The sequence below is a fragment of the Cucurbita moschata genome, unplaced genomic scaffold (genome assembly GCF_002738365.1).
Source record: "Cucurbita moschata cultivar Rifu unplaced genomic scaffold, Cmos_1.0 Cmo_Scf00043, whole genome shotgun sequence".
Classification (NCBI taxonomy): Eukaryota; Viridiplantae; Streptophyta; class Magnoliopsida; order Cucurbitales; family Cucurbitaceae; genus Cucurbita; species Cucurbita moschata.
The window spans coordinates 1,563,793-1,578,859 of NW_019268559.1; the positions used below are offsets into that span (position 1 = coordinate 1,563,793).

Sequence of the window (15,067 nt, forward strand, 5' to 3'; positions counted from 1 at the left end):
TACAGAGGCAATGAAAACGAATAAAAATAAAAGATACTGAGATTAAAAGAGACTAAAATAGAAAAGACCCATTGCACAACTTTTTAAGTAATGGCTACAGCTGATAACTTCACTGTCTAAAATGGTTTCTTTTATACGATTGCATACTCTCTTCAACTAAAATAAAAGAATCATATAAACCCTAAACAAATGATATAGTTATTGATTACACATCTAAGAAACAACTTGATTTTTCAGGCTACCCAGAAAGATTATTATTTATGACTGATCACTAAGGTACAATGTCCGAACTTTTTCTAAACAGCGAGATAGATTGGAAGGCATCAGATTTTTATCTCTAAGCTTCTAACTAATCATCCGCTGTTGCAAGATTTGACCCAGCTTCATGTAAAGAGCTGCCTGTTCCTCGAATGTGAGATTCACTAGTATCTATAAAGCAGCAATACACAGCATAGGTGATTCTCCAACAAAGGATAAGCTTTAGATCATAAACAGAAATGATGGAGCATAAGACTACCTGGTCGTAGATTGTGTCAACAGATATGCTCTGAGCCACAACAAAGGATTGATGAAATATGTAGGCGAATACAGCCATCACCATCTACATAAAGTATCATGCAAATATGACAGTGAACAAATGAGGGAAAGGGTAGCACTATCTGAATAAGTAATAAACAGAACTACTTTGATATGCGACACAAATATTCATACTATTTAACCAGCTAGAACCTCCCACAGGATAGAGGACAAAGTGACAAAACTACTCATTTTCGACTTCAAGGAGTAGGTTCCATATTAGAAATTGGAATCTTCGAACTAAAATGTTCCAATTCTAATAATAGCCACTACATCAAGGGTTTAATTTCTACAAGATTTCGGTGGTTGGGACACAATCTTCGAAAATAATTTCATCAAACTTTAGTACTCCTAACCTTTAACACTTTTTGAAGTAGAAATCATTTGAAATATAGTCGCAATTAAACTAAGAATCACCATCCAGTTTCAATTAGAGAACCTAATTGTAAAAGTCGTCCAAATGATCCATGCAATGCCTTAAATTAGAATGTATGAATCTATGGTTTCTTTTACAGATCTATTGTTGATCAAGAGTTTTGCATTAGGAAAATGAATAAAAACGCAGCAAAGTTCGGAATTCTCAGTGGCTCACCTGACAATCCATTCTATCTGTAATTCCACCATGTCCAGGAATACTATCACCAAAATCCTGCATCGAACAGAGAAATGATATAAGATAGATAATCTCAAAATAAAGACTTCACGAAACTACACGAGGACAGTATTCGGAATGGACCTTGACTTTGAAGGCTCTTTTAAAACCACTCGCAAAGAAGCCTCCAAAAGGAGCAATTATTGATGAAAATAAACCGAGACATAATGCATGTCCTTGAACTGGCAATATGCTTACCTTCTTCCATGGGAACTGAAAGAGAACACAGAAATGTGAGTTCCTCACAGATTTGGAACAATTTCATGAAGTACTGTAAGCTAAACAATATTAGGAAGAAGGAAAAGAAAATAGATGAATGACAGATCAAGGGTGCCAAAAAGCCTCCCACAGCATCAAGAATCATGTTGACGAAAGATTCAATGAAAGCTATTAGTTAAGGTTTGATCTCTAACATAATAAATATTTGGCAGGAGAATGGTGAGAGCACCTACCTTAAAAAGTTCAAAAAAAAAAAAAAAAATATCAGAATGATTCCCCTCATACCGACCAAGTAAGGTGAGAATAGACAATTTTGTAAGGGCACAACAGAATTATCTCTAATACCCATTGTTGAGTAAGAAACATCCATCTTTATCTCTCAATCTCTTGACTGGAAGCCCATTTCTGTATTTTGCTTTTCTAGGTTTTGCCAGTTTTTCTAGCTCTTTTTGGCTTGGGCATTATTTTTAATGTATTGTCCTCTTGTATTCTTTCGATTGTTCTCAACGGTTTTGTAAGGGCACAACAGAATTATCTCTAATACCCATTGTTGAGTAAGAAACATCCATCTTTATCTCTCAATCTCTTGACTGGAAGCCCATTTCTGTATTTTGCTTTTCTAGGTTTTGCCAGTTTTTCTAGCTCTTTCTGGCTTGGGCATTATTTTTAATGTATTGTCCTCTTGTATTCTTTCGATTGTTCTCAACGGTTTTGTAAGGGCACAACAGAATTATCTCTAATACCCATTGTTGAGTAAGAAACATCCATCTTTATCTCTCAATCTCTTGACTGGAAGCCCATTTCTGTATTTTGCTTTTCTAGGTTTTGCCAGTTTTTCTAGCTCTTTTTGGCTTGGGCATTATTTTTAATGTATTGTCCTCTTGTATTCTTTCGATTGTTCTCAACGGTTTTGTAAGGGCACAACAGAATTATCTCTAATACCCATTGTTGAGTAAGAAACATCCATCTTTATCTCTCAATCTCTTGACTGGAAGCCCATTTCTGTATTTTGCTTTTCTAGGTTTTGCCAGTTTTTCTAGCTCTTTCTGGCTTGGGCATTATTTTTAATGTATTGTCCTCTTGTATTCTTTCGATTGTTCTCAACGGTTTTCTTCATAGTTACAGTCAATATGGGCTCATAATTTTTCGAAGATTTACTCTTCCTCTCTTATGTAAAATTAAATGGGCGATGGAAAACAAATTGACGTTAATAACTTGCATAGAAAATCCTCAAAAGAGAAAAGCATATGACAAAATCTGGATAGATATTATACTATGCATATCTAAAAGATATACATCAGGCAGATATAATATTTTCTTATAGACTCAGTACACTATAAATTGCATATATCCTACTCTCTTCTCGTCTCTATCCAACTCATTGAGGATTCCTCGGCAATTCTCACTTTCTCCTGGTTCCTCTCTAAAGCCCAAATGGCTTTATGACGACTCTTTCTACTTCATTATGTAGCTCAAATGGCTCACACCTCTCAAGTAAAGCTTGAGTGACTCACAGGCTCAACTTACCCCACTACTCTCCCTTTGTTAGAGGTTTAAGTTATGGTCTGGTTGACCAATAATTCTAAGTTCTAACAAATGTATACTAAAAATTTTCAACCAAAAATAAAATGAAAAGTGATCAGAAATCAGCAATATAATATGGCCTCAGCTAAAGACTGGTCAAACACACACACAGAATATAGATGCATACATTAGAGACAATTTTACTATACGATTGAAGGAAAGCCAGAATAAGACGTGAAAGAAGAGATATACTATTCATATCAAATAAGATTCAATTTATAGTCTTTACTGACCCAATCAGGAGTCCATCCTGGTAAAGTGAAAGATTCGGGCTTAAACAAAGGACCAGGATCACAGTGAAGCCAACCAGTTGATAAATCCTGAGCTCATTGAACCATACGACAGTAAGAGCTTCAAAATATGAAAAAGCTTCTTCTAAAGCAAGTAAGGCGGTTTTGCAAAACAATTACCGTTCTTGGACAAGTAAGCCACTGATAACGACCCATGACATTAGCAAGCTGAAAAACAAACAAATATGTCATAACTTAATTCCTCAAGTACAAATGTCTAACTGCATATTGTTATCAAGTAATCATTACTACAAGAAATCGCCTATGACAGACAGACAGACAGACGCGCATAACTTAATTATCTCTTCAACTGCGTATTGCTAACAAGTAACCATTACGACGGAAACCACCCACGACAGACAGACATGCATGACCTATGACCTAGTTAAGCACTACTTCAAGCAATATCAAGCAATCCAGACCTGATCATAGTGTTTCATAATTATGAAAATAGTTGAGTAACATCAGGCACGGGTTGACATAAGACACTCAATAAATCCGGCAAGGAAAATGGAAAGTAAGGAAGAATTTTCTTACACCAAAAGCAGATATCATAGTCAATATAGAGGCTCCTATAAATCCCTCCCAAGTTTTCTTTGGAGATAATTTGATCAGTGGTGTTCTTCCAAAGAAGAACCCAACTATATAGGCAGCGATGTCATTGATAACAATAAGTGATGCTGGTAGGAGAAACCTGCGGAAATATTACTCATTCGTAAGGAAATAGTGAAATTCCAGGATAAACTTCAAGCCACATAAGATTTTATTTTCTTTAACAGAATTTTTTTTCCCTGTGAGAAGGCTGAATTACCAGATGATTCCTTCAAAAATATTGGCTACTGTGAAAGAGGACTGTGTAAAAACGACAATTAGAATCATATGCGTCCATGCATACTGCCCAAATTGATATTTATACATCTTCTTCTTTAAAGTAAGAATGAACCACATAAAGCCTGAGCCCAACAAGAAGCGGAGAAATAATGAGGTAAAATGTTACAAAATTGTCAAGAAAATTAAAATTTCCAGACGATTGAAGAAACTAATATAATCAGGCAAATGAAAAATTCAGGAGTGAATAAATTAATAGAAATTAAACCAAAAAAACATGAAAATTTTCGCAAATTGCACACCACGAAATGATGTTGATTGCAATGGTTAAAGTGTCAAGAAGGTGATACTTATCATAGGATCGCTACAAAAGGTTCACTAACCTGCAATATATAAAGAATAACAAATAACCATATGATACTTGATGAGACTGCTCACTAGCTGATATAAAAATTTATCCGAGGTGACAGTATTGACAAGCCGCTGACTCAAAATGCGACCATACACAAATAGCATTGCTGTGAAGAAGAAATGCCTGCACTTGAATTCTAACCAATTAGTAAATACAAAATGCAAGCTCCAAAAAAAAGGAAAAGTAAAGGCATGCTGCCCAGAATCAGAAGTAACAGGTAATGTAGAGACTAGAGGACATACCAAAGAAAATACAAGCAAAGCCTTGACATACCAATTTAACAGTCGAAACCCTGGTAGACGAGTATCCTCGCGAGCTCTCCTGAGTAGGTTGAACAGTTCCTTGGCCATGAAAACTTGAATAACCACAACCATAGCAGTAATATAGAGATGCCCAAAGTATATTATTAGTGCAAAACCCCCAATCATCCAAATTGTTGAGTATGCACGGATTAACATCGATTTGTATTTGCTCCGGTCATCAACAAGTAAATTTCTTTCATTGGTTTTGCTATCCTCCGAAGTTGCCTAAAAAATAAATTATTAAAATTAACATCGTAAATTTGCAATGTAAAGCAGTCAATATCCAATGCATAATTGCTGACACCTACAATGACAGTGAGTATAGCTAAAGATAGTACAAATGAGTACAGCTTTGAAGTGACAGAAAGAACTGTAGCATGAAGCTGTTTATACAATTAGACATCCCTGTTATTACTACTACTAGAAATTTAACTGCCGAACTACATTTCAAATTTAGCTATTCGTAGTAAAAATGGTACATATCGAAGAGAGAGATGAAATGACACACATCACTTGGGCGCCTCCGATGCCGAGTCCGGCCACCAGGCGTCGACGGACTATTGGTACTATTATCGTTCAGCATGGTGAGAAGTGTACTTATCACAGGATCCTAAAAATCATTAGCAGCACAAGAACTGTTCCCTGAAACATAAATTCAAAACAATACCATAAATCCAGGACTGAAAATATTGATTTCAACGAACATAGCAAGCTGATGCAAATAAACATGCTAGCATTAGAACAGCTGAGTTTCGGAAAATCAGAGTTATGCAGTTCTCAGCTCGAGTCTTAGACATCCAAAAAGCTCGAATTCAAAAAAGCAACAAGAAACCGAATACTCGATAACATTTCCAATAAAGAAATTACTCCAAGCAAGCTATCAGTTCACTGCTAAGTACTAGAGATAAATCTAAGACGATTGAGTTTAGTACAAAACAGTTCGTTCTAAACCAAAGCAAAATTCAAAAAAGAAGTCGATAGTACCTGTAAATTCGAAGTGAAACTAGTAATCTCCCCAGACAATTCCGAACCCCGGCAAAGCAAGAACAGAAAATCGAATTAGCGGGAGAGAAAAACGAAGGCGAGGCAGAAGAAAGCAGGAAATAAACACGAATAATTTGAGGAAGAAAAGGCAACGCAAATCGATTTCTTTTCTTGCACAAAGACGGTTGAAATTCGAATCCTAATTTCTTTTCTTTTCTTTTCTTTTCTTTTTTCTTAATAATTATTTTTTTTATGTTAGTATCTCCCTCTGAGTTGACGGCATATGTTCGTCGTCCAGTGGCCGTTGGATCTTTCTAATCCTTACACGTGGCTTACTTCCGTAGGCCTTTGTCCTTCGGCTGCCCCCCGCTCGCAGCTTTTTAGCGGGTTTAAAAATTGGATTTTTAACGTGGGCTTTTTTATTTATTATTATTCTATTTCAAAGCTGAAAAGATTCCATTGAAGATTTCAAGATATTTCCTTCCAAAGTCCTTCCCAAATTTCAACCATTTGTCAAATATAAACTTCAAAGGATTAAATATTATTAATGCTTTTTTTACCGATAATATTACATAAAAAGAGATTATTAAGCTTTTATAATCATTTTTTTTATTATTTATTTTTTAACACCTTTTAAAAAATAAAATTTAAGCTTTTTTAATTTAATCAATTAAAAATAAAATTTTACTTAATCTAATATTTTATAGTTGTGTTAGGGTTTGACTCGTTAATTAATAAATGATATTTAGACCGATAAAATTATACTCTAATAATTAAATATATTTAAAAAAATGTTTCGATATGACTCAACTCAATTATTGGTTAAGGGTTGAAATTGCAGCCCTGTTGGAAGGTTAAAACCCGAATGTAATAAAATTAGAAGCATGGATAGAGAATTTACCCAACTGTAAATTATTTTTACCCTTGATTTGGCAACTACTTCGTACATTTATTAATAAAATCTATATGCGGTGAATACTGATCATACGATGTATGCTGCTAAAGTAATAAACTTAAAAAAGGAAATTTAATTAATTGAATTGGCCCCCTCTATCCTCCCTCCATAAAAGCACAGACAGAGTTGCAGTCCGCACTCCATTTCATTTCATCGCTGCTGCCGTTCCTCTCGAACTCTACTTCTTCCCCAAAATCATCGACTGTATACGCCATCGTCTTTTACCTACAACATGGCTCTCAATTCTTTCATCGAAGTTCATCCGGATTCTCACTTCCCCATTCAGAACCTTCCCTACGGAGTATTCAAGTCTGGACCTGGTTCCGTTCAGCGACCTGGTGTGGCTATTGGCGAGTACGTGTTGGACCTCTCTGTAATCGCCTCCGCTGGCCTCTTCGACGGGCCTCTCCTCAAGAATTCTGACTGTTTCCTTCAGGTATGGTGGTTAAAGATTAACAGTTTAATGGCGATCTTTAAATTGCGATATTCACCCTGCCGGCTCGTCTTTGTCGAGCATGTAAACGGAATCCAAGATTGAGATCAAGACTGTAGTCTGTAGTTTCTTTCTTTCTTGAAATGCCGGTCGATGGAAATTGATCGCTCAACTTAGCAATTACTAACTCTACTGTCGTGGTTGGTGCGCGTCAATGTACGTTTAATTGCTCTTGTCGCCATGACTTGGTTAACTTGCATTTTCACGACGTCATTTTTTCATAAGTTTATCTTTGCTTTTCTTTTTTCTTTTTTTTTTTCCTGGCAAAATTGGCAGTGTTAAGAACCACTGATCTCCAATATGGTATTATTTTATTCACTTTGCCTTTGCTTTAGGCTTCCCAAAAGACCTTATATGAATGAATGAAGATGTATTCCGTAGTTTTTTTTCCAATTTGGGTGTAGCCTGATCTTTTCTTTTTTCTTTTCCAACTTCAATGTAGCCTAATCTAAACAAGTTTCTGTCTCTGGGACGACCTGCATGGAAGGAAGCTCGTGCGACGCTTCAAAAACTATTATCGTGTACGTTTACCATAACTCTTATAATCAAGATCTTGATTCAATACGAGAAAAAAAGTTCCCGAGAATAAATTAGAATTATATTGGTAGGATGATGTATCAAGATTTCAGGTTTTACTATTTGTATGCTTATTATTTCTTCATTTGAAGATAATGTTTCGCGTGTGTTTACATGCTTATCATACCAATGAAAGAACTCGTTTTCTCTTGGTGCAGCTACTGAACCAGCCTTGCGTGACAATGAAGCTTTAAGGTCAAGGTCACTTATTCCACTGGTAATAATGTGCAAAATTCAGAATGCTCAAATTTCCCATCAGATATCTGCCTATCTAATGTCAATAAGATGTTTACATTTCCAGAGTAGTGCAGAGATGGTTCTTCCTGTGGCAATTCAGGACTACACGGACTTCTTTTCTTCTATGCATCATGCAAAAAATTGCGGAGCTATATTTCGCGGTTCTCAAAACCCAATGCTTCCCAACTGGTTTGTGGATATTGAATGTGAAGCAATAACTCTTCAACGTCCCCTTTCCTTTTGTTCTGAAAGTTGAAAATCCTATGTTCATATATGTAGGTTCCACATTCCAATTGCATATCATGGACGTGCATCATCCATTGTCATCTCAGGAACAGACATTGTTCGACCTCGGTACGCAAACTTTTTTGAGTTTCCCCTTATTTTGTTTGTTGAGTATGTAGTTTTTTCTTCTTCTTTTGTACGAGAGTTTAAAATGAGATAGAGATGCTTATCTATATGCCAATCTTTTTGAAACTTGACTGGGGTGGGGATGAATATAATGGCCTTGGATGTCATTCATTTAGTTAATTAATGCCTCATCCTCTAATGATGTCGATCATACTCCTTATTAGATAAAAGAACTTTAGGTTCGATTATAATAGGCTTGTTTGTATTGTTGTCAGGGTTTGTTCTTGCTCTGATTCCTTATAACAGACTTTATAGGTTCAATCATACTTCTGCATCAGTTTGTCCACTGGTTCAGTCACATGTTCCCACTTGGTTATTGTTTTTTTGATACAATACTCCCTTCTTTCTAGTATGGGTTCATTCTTAGGTTGTTATCTTTAGACTTTTCTCATGCCCTTTTTCAGAGGCCAGAGCACCCCGGTAGAAACCTCTACACCAAATTTCGGCCCTTCTGCTAAGTTGGACTTCGAGCTGGAAATGGTTAGAGTTCTAAACTCAGATGCCTATGCAGATTTTTTTACAAGATATTGGTAGTGTTATAGATCATGTTATGTTCTACTTATAGGTACAATTTTGACCTCTGACGTTAAATGTTAATGTTGCGTACAGGCTGCTGTTGTTGGTACAGGAAATAAATTGGGAAAGCCTGTGGATATAAATGAAGCAGAAAGTCATATTTTTGGCCTGGTTCTGATGAATGATTGGAGTGGTAAGAATACTTAGCTTTGCTAATTTATAAGGTTCTGCTTGCTTGCTCGGTCTGTATCTGATACTTCGTCTTTTCACAGCTAGAGACATTCAGGCATGGGAATATGTTCCTCTAGGGCCCTTTCTTGGGAAGAGTTTTGGTAAGTATAAAAATTTGTTTTTCCTTATCGTTTTTAGTTATAGAAGCTGAAGCTAGAACTTATACCTTTGTCTTTACTGGTTAGAGATGGTATTTGCATTATTTTGGTTAGAATTCTTAACTCTCACTGTGTCTCGACTCTATTGATGATTTCAGGCACCTTACCCTCTTTTTCTATATGATGTCTGTTTTAGGTACTACTATATCCCCTTGGATTGTTACACTAGAAGCCCTAGAGCCTTTCATATGTGATGCTCCCAAGCAGGTATTGAAACTCCATATCATCTGTGTGTGTGTGTGTGTTTTCCTAACTGAAAGTTGTAACGCCATTGTTGCCCTGTTTGCATGTTCTGTGTAAAAGCTCCAACAGGTCGTATGATTTGTACTTTTTGTTGTAGGATCCACCTCCATTGCCATATCTAGCTGAAAAGACATCCAAGAACTATGACATCCCACTGGAGGTAATTAATTCATCTTTATTAATCATTGTATAGCACTGTATCCCATGATTTTCTCTTATTACATTATTGACTATAATGTCTTCTAATAAAAACCAGCACTTTTTTTCTCCCTCTTTGCATTTTATATGTCTCGTGCTCTGAGCTATAGAGTTTGTTTTTGTGTTTGAGATCTTGATGAATTTTTCTTCCTACTTCAAGGTTCAAATTCGACCTGCTGGTCAACAAGATACACATGTGGTGACAAGAAGCAATTTTAAGCATTTGTAAGGAGGCATTACCACTTTTTCAATGTCATATATAAATACCGAGTGATGATCATTCCTTACCCCCTCTAAAAAACCATGGATAAGTGAATCTAGTTATACTTGTACCAAGCTGTGTCCTTTCATGCACTTAGTCCAGGTGGCAGAGATGAAATTTAGTTAGTCTGGGCCAGATGATTAAAGAAGCCTACAAGATTGCTCTGGATTTTTTAGCCATAACAAGCTCTAACATGTTTCATATGCAGCAGTTCATTGACTCTTTTCATCGTAATTATCATGGATTTTTGGTTGGAGCGTGGTGTCTTGTATCTGCTTTCTCGATTCTTGATTTTACTTTCAGCAATGTCTGTGGTACTTCTCTATCTTTCCTTTACTTACTCGTGGAATGTGTAGGTATTGGACGCTGGCTCAACAGCTTGCACACCACACTAGTAATGGCTGCAACTTGCAGCCAGGTGATCTCATGGGCAGTGGCACCATAAGTGGACCTGTACGACTTCTACTCATGATCCATGTTGCATTTTTTGCAATTCCACGAGTGTGTGTGTTTTCTTGTTTTAAATAATGTTTGTTTGGAATAGTCTTATAATTTTCGAGTTGTGTTCCCCACTTTGGTTTGAACACAGGAACAAGATTCTCTAGGCTGCTTGTTGGAGTTAACATGGAATGGGCAAAAGCCATTGGAGTTATTAAATGGGATATCTCGTAAATTTCTGGAAGATGGAGATGAAGTCATCTTCACTGGTCAATGCAAGGTTTATGTTTTTATCAATTTTATCTTCTTTCCTGAGTTCTTAGCACATCGGAATTAGTAAGTAGGCATTGTACGATAAAAATGTCCTGCTTAAGAAGAGGAACTACCTTCACCTAGAAATTATGAGGATTATTATAAGACTTAAGAAAGGATTGTAAAATGAAAGTTTCATTTAGATGGTTGGTTCCCAAAAACTGATTCCATTGTTGGGATGCGTGTTTCGTTCTGATACCAATTGTTTCTTGTGTCATACATGATGCCTTCGACGTCTAATCCGGCATTTGATTTTATTGCAGGGAAATGGTTACACTGTTGGATTTGGGACATGCACCGGAAAGATTGTTCCTTCACCTCCCTTGGAAGATTGATGGAGCCGTAGAGTTGGTAACTATCATTACCATCTTAAAACCGAGTAGATGTTTTTCTGTTGTAATAAAATCTGTGTAAGCTGTAGCATGCGGTAGACAACCTGGACTCATATGATCTAGATATCAAGTGCGTTGAATGAAATATCTTACTTTTGCCAGTTTTCAAGTGCCTTTTTCTGCTAAAACCTCCTAATGTCAAATGTTACTACCTCTAGTGTTCGTTTGCTTATTTAAAAATATTTAATTACTATGCACGTTGAGTTTTATGTTATGAAAAATTATAAAAAATCTAAAATGATTATTGAACGCAATGAAGCCCCGATTCAAATGTATCATAATTGAAAGATTATAGTCAGCTCAAAAGGCAATTCTGAAACACTTTTTTAGTAGCCACCTCAAACGCCGGCCATTAACGAACAGAAAACTGGAAGAAGAAGAGCGAGAGAACAAAGAAGAAGAAGCCCAGATACAATGGTGCTGCTCGCCTCTTCTTTGACGGCTCCAAATTCAAATCCTTCTGCTCCTAAGCATTTGCAGTTGCTAGGAGTAAGATCATTGCATATATATATATATGTATTAACAAATTATCTAAGCCAAGAAGAAGTAAGATCTCCTGTACTGAACACTTCACTCACCTCTTCTATGGGCTTCTGCTGAACCGAAGCATCCATTATCCTCTCCATGTTACTGAATCCAATTCATTCGAAGAAAACAGAAAACGAAGAAAGTTTGAGTTTGCAAGTTGAGAACTTGAAGAAGGTAAGGAATTGGCAAGAGACTAAAGAAACAGTTTCCAATACCCAATAAGCAATTTTCCTACATAGATATGGTGAGACTGGATATCGATTCCCTTTCCCAGCGTCATCAGGGTTCTCTGCCACCCTAATTTCCATTTAACACCCGCCATCGATCCATTTTTTGTTGTTGGCTTCGCTGTGAATTTCAGGCTGTTTACGAAGGTCTTGGAGATATGAGAGAAGAATTCTAACATTGACTGCAACACATACATAATAAACCATTATCAACAGAAGACGAAAAAGAAAAAGAGGTAGATGGGATTTGTGAAATTACCAATATGGCTCGGAAGACTCGTATTGCAGGGATGGAATTGTAAGCATCGGGAAGTTCATCTGCTATTACCTCATACACCTGGTTCATGTTTTTGTTCTTGATCACCTCGTAAAGTTTGTGGACTCTTTTGAGAGTCTTGTCGTTGTCGTTGTCATCTTTTCCCGGCACCCAGCTTTTGTTGCTGCCATTGCATTTTACGCACAGATAGAGTTGATGCTTGGCAGCGGGCGGTGGGCAACGTCTAGTGTTGCAAACTTGGCTTCTCAATGTGCCCCCACAAGGAAAGAACCTCCTTTTTCGTTCTTTTCATTTAGTTGCAAGCAAGAATCTTTGTTGCCCAACATAATATTATATTGTTTATTTCAGTACGTTATGTATCGTCATCAGGTTCACGATTTTAAAACGAGGGAGGTGTTTTCACACTCGGAATGTTTGTTCTCCTCTCCAACTTAGGTGGGATCTCACAATCTACCCTCCCTTCGAGCCTAATGTCCTTGTTGGCACACGATGTCTAACTTTGATATCATTCGTAACAATCCAAAGTCCATAATTGACCGATATTGTCCGTTTTGGGTTGTTACATATTATGTTTTAAAACGCGTGCGTACGTTGTTACATATTATGTCTGTAAGAATGTCCGTGAGAGAAATTTAGGTGGACTTTTTAGACTAAAACTAATTGATTAGCATACAAATTTGGCAAATTTAAGGATGAAATTAGGTAATAAGTTTGGATTGATTCACTTTAACTCAACCAACTCCTGGACACTATCCTCCTATTTATATATTTATTAAATTCATGAACTTCATACTATATACTTCTATTCAACCGATCGAGTGTTTATCATAAGTATCGCTAACAAAATGTTGACGAATTGGCATAGTACGCTCACCAATCAAGTAAATCGTTAATACAGCACATGAGGGACCATGGCATTTTGGTAAAATTAATGTAAATGACAAAGTGAACTTGCATTATACTTGAAACATCGTAGAAAGGGCAATTTTGAAACAATTGAGTAGAAATTTATGTGTGTATTTGAAATGCATAAGAAGTTGACTGTCCCTTCTTTCTTTGTTCGGCTCTGCAAATTATAGAACGCCGGCCCTACCGAACACAAAACTTGAAGAAGAAGAGCGAGAGAATGAGGAGGAAGAAACCCACACACAGGGCTGCAGCTCTCCTCTGTTTTCCCTGCACCCAACTCCAATTCCTCTGTTCCCCACAAATTTGTAAGTCTTAGAAAGAGATGGGTTTTATATAACATATAGAAAGAGTACCTAATGGAATGAGAAAGAAGGTGTGTAGGTTCACTCACCAGTGTTTTGGGCGCTAGGCGAAGAACAGGGTCTAGTAGATTCTCCAAGTTGCTGAATCCAATTCATTCAGTTTCAAAGAAAAACGAAACAGAGAAGGATTTAGTTGGCGTCTATGGCAGAAAGCTCGAAGAGACGTTGAAAATGGAAACAAATAGATTGAATTCAAGTACCTAATAAGCAACTTTCCAACATAGCTTTGGTGGAAATGGATGCCGACACCATTATCCCACACCATCAGGGGTTTATGCCACCCTGCCATTACCAACAACCTTAAACCTCTCAAATTTCGGCTCTAAACTGAAATAAACTAAGAGATTTTAGTTTGGAGAATGTACCTACTCTCCATTTAACACCCACCATCGGTCCATCATTTGTTGGCTGCACTAAGAATATTATTCTTTTCTGTAAGGCATTGATGAAATTAGAGATGAAGTTCGGCTTCCTCTGCAAAATGAAACAAGAAATTCAAACCCTCTGTTTTGATGGTTTGTAAGGGAGGAGAGATGAGATGGTAAAATTACAGATTTGGGTTGGAAGGGAGCGATGTGTTCGTTCTTTATGTCCTTGTAAAGTTTGTCGATTGTTTCAAAAGGGTCTTTTTTGTCCGGCTCGGCGTCACCGCCGTGACATTTTACGCTCAGAGAGGCTCGACGCTTGGCCGACGGTGCCGGCGATGGGCGGGAGTTATTGGTGGTGGGAAGAGAGGGGACGTTGAGGATGTTGGAGTTTGAGATTGAGATGGGGAAATGGACGAAACTTGGTGCAGAAGAAAACGCCAAAGCCATTGGAATTTGGAAGGGTGAAATGGAGGTGATGGGTGATGAGGAAGTGAGAGAAATAGGGCGGCCATAGCCATAGCCATAGCCATAGCCATAGCCATAGCCATGGGAGATGCCTTTCCCTTCCTTCCACCGTAAGGGTTCTGTAAGGAAGGAACTTGGGTGTTTGGTTTGGCTCTGCAAGCAAGAATCTTTGAACAGTGAACACGGTGGCTTCCGAAGCCCCAAACATCACACCGTCGGGGACTTCGGCCGCCACACCCGACTGCCCTCCGTCGATATCTGCAAAATTCCGAATCCACGTAGACAACAAAGAACATCTAAAAGCTTAGATTCAACATTTCCAAAAATATTCTTTAGCTAATTAAAATTTAAGGAAAAATGTTTTTTTTTTCTTTTTTGAAGTAATTAAGAATAGCTTAATATTTATTTAAAAGTAAGATTTTTATATGAATTTTCGATGTCTTTTTCTCATTACAAATTGTGTAAAATAAATAAATAAATAACCTCAGTGCCACGTGGGAGCACCAAAATAATTATCTGTTTTTTTTTTCCAAGCTGGACTTTCCTTTTGCCTACCTGATCTGACGTGGTTACATGCCGCGTATTACTTTTTATCACATTAAAAATTTAGATGCCCATACTTTATTACTTTTAGTGATTTAATTTCTTCTATCCACGTCATA

The 15,067-nt window shown here is 37.0% G+C and overlaps 4 protein-coding genes across 5 annotated transcripts; 1 reads left to right on the plus strand and 3 right to left on the minus strand.

Moving 5' to 3' along the window:
- Positions 1-108: 108 nt before the first annotated feature.
- Positions 109-6,062, minus strand: LOC111433921 (phosphatidate cytidylyltransferase 2-like). The gene is made up of 12 exons (XM_023071195.1): positions 5,848-6,062; positions 5,372-5,505; positions 4,835-5,088; positions 4,533-4,684; positions 4,133-4,274; positions 3,859-4,015; positions 3,442-3,489; positions 3,265-3,351; positions 1,313-1,441; positions 1,169-1,225; positions 518-601; positions 109-429 (listed from the first exon to the last, which is right to left on the minus strand). The coding sequence occupies exons 2-12, from the start codon at positions 5,444-5,446 to the stop codon at positions 346-348; spliced, it is 1,269 nt and encodes a 422-aa protein (XP_022926963.1). The 5' UTR covers positions 5,447-5,505; positions 5,848-6,062; the 3' UTR covers positions 109-345.
- An 847-nt stretch (positions 6,063-6,909) lies between these two features.
- Positions 6,910-11,370, plus strand: LOC111433704 (fumarylacetoacetase-like). The gene is made up of 14 exons (XM_023070860.1): positions 6,910-7,238; positions 7,738-7,816; positions 8,030-8,088; positions 8,173-8,297; positions 8,388-8,462; positions 8,924-8,999; positions 9,129-9,228; positions 9,308-9,367; positions 9,561-9,631; positions 9,765-9,827; positions 10,026-10,090; positions 10,484-10,580; positions 10,717-10,845; positions 11,141-11,370. Exons 1-14 carry the CDS (start codon positions 7,035-7,037, stop codon positions 11,210-11,212), a joined length of 1,275 nt encoding a protein of 424 aa, XP_022926628.1. The 5' UTR covers positions 6,910-7,034; the 3' UTR covers positions 11,213-11,370.
- Positions 11,371-11,490: 120 nt separating this feature from the next.
- Positions 11,491-12,533, minus strand: LOC111433706. The gene is made up of 4 exons (XM_023070863.1): positions 12,284-12,533; positions 12,013-12,206; positions 11,848-11,899; positions 11,491-11,735 (listed from the first exon to the last, which is right to left on the minus strand). The coding sequence occupies exons 1-4, from the start codon at positions 12,368-12,370 to the stop codon at positions 11,622-11,624; spliced, it is 447 nt and encodes a 148-aa protein (XP_022926631.1). The 5' UTR covers positions 12,371-12,533; the 3' UTR covers positions 11,491-11,621.
- A 696-nt stretch (positions 12,534-13,229) lies between these two features.
- On the minus strand, positions 13,230-14,748 carry LOC111433705. 2 transcript variants are annotated; one of them, XM_023070861.1, is made up of 5 exons: positions 14,124-14,748; positions 13,938-14,046; positions 13,773-13,854; positions 13,602-13,653; positions 13,230-13,521 (listed from the first exon to the last, which is right to left on the minus strand). In XM_023070861.1, exons 1-5 carry the CDS (start codon positions 14,385-14,387, stop codon positions 13,375-13,377), a joined length of 654 nt encoding a protein of 217 aa, XP_022926629.1. In that variant the 5' UTR covers positions 14,388-14,748; the 3' UTR covers positions 13,230-13,374. The 2 variants fall into 2 exon arrangements, with proteins under 2 accessions (XP_022926629.1, XP_022926630.1); XM_023070862.1 differs by having other exon boundaries at positions 13,230-13,498; positions 14,124-14,745.
- Between the last annotated feature and the right edge of the window lie 319 nt (positions 14,749-15,067).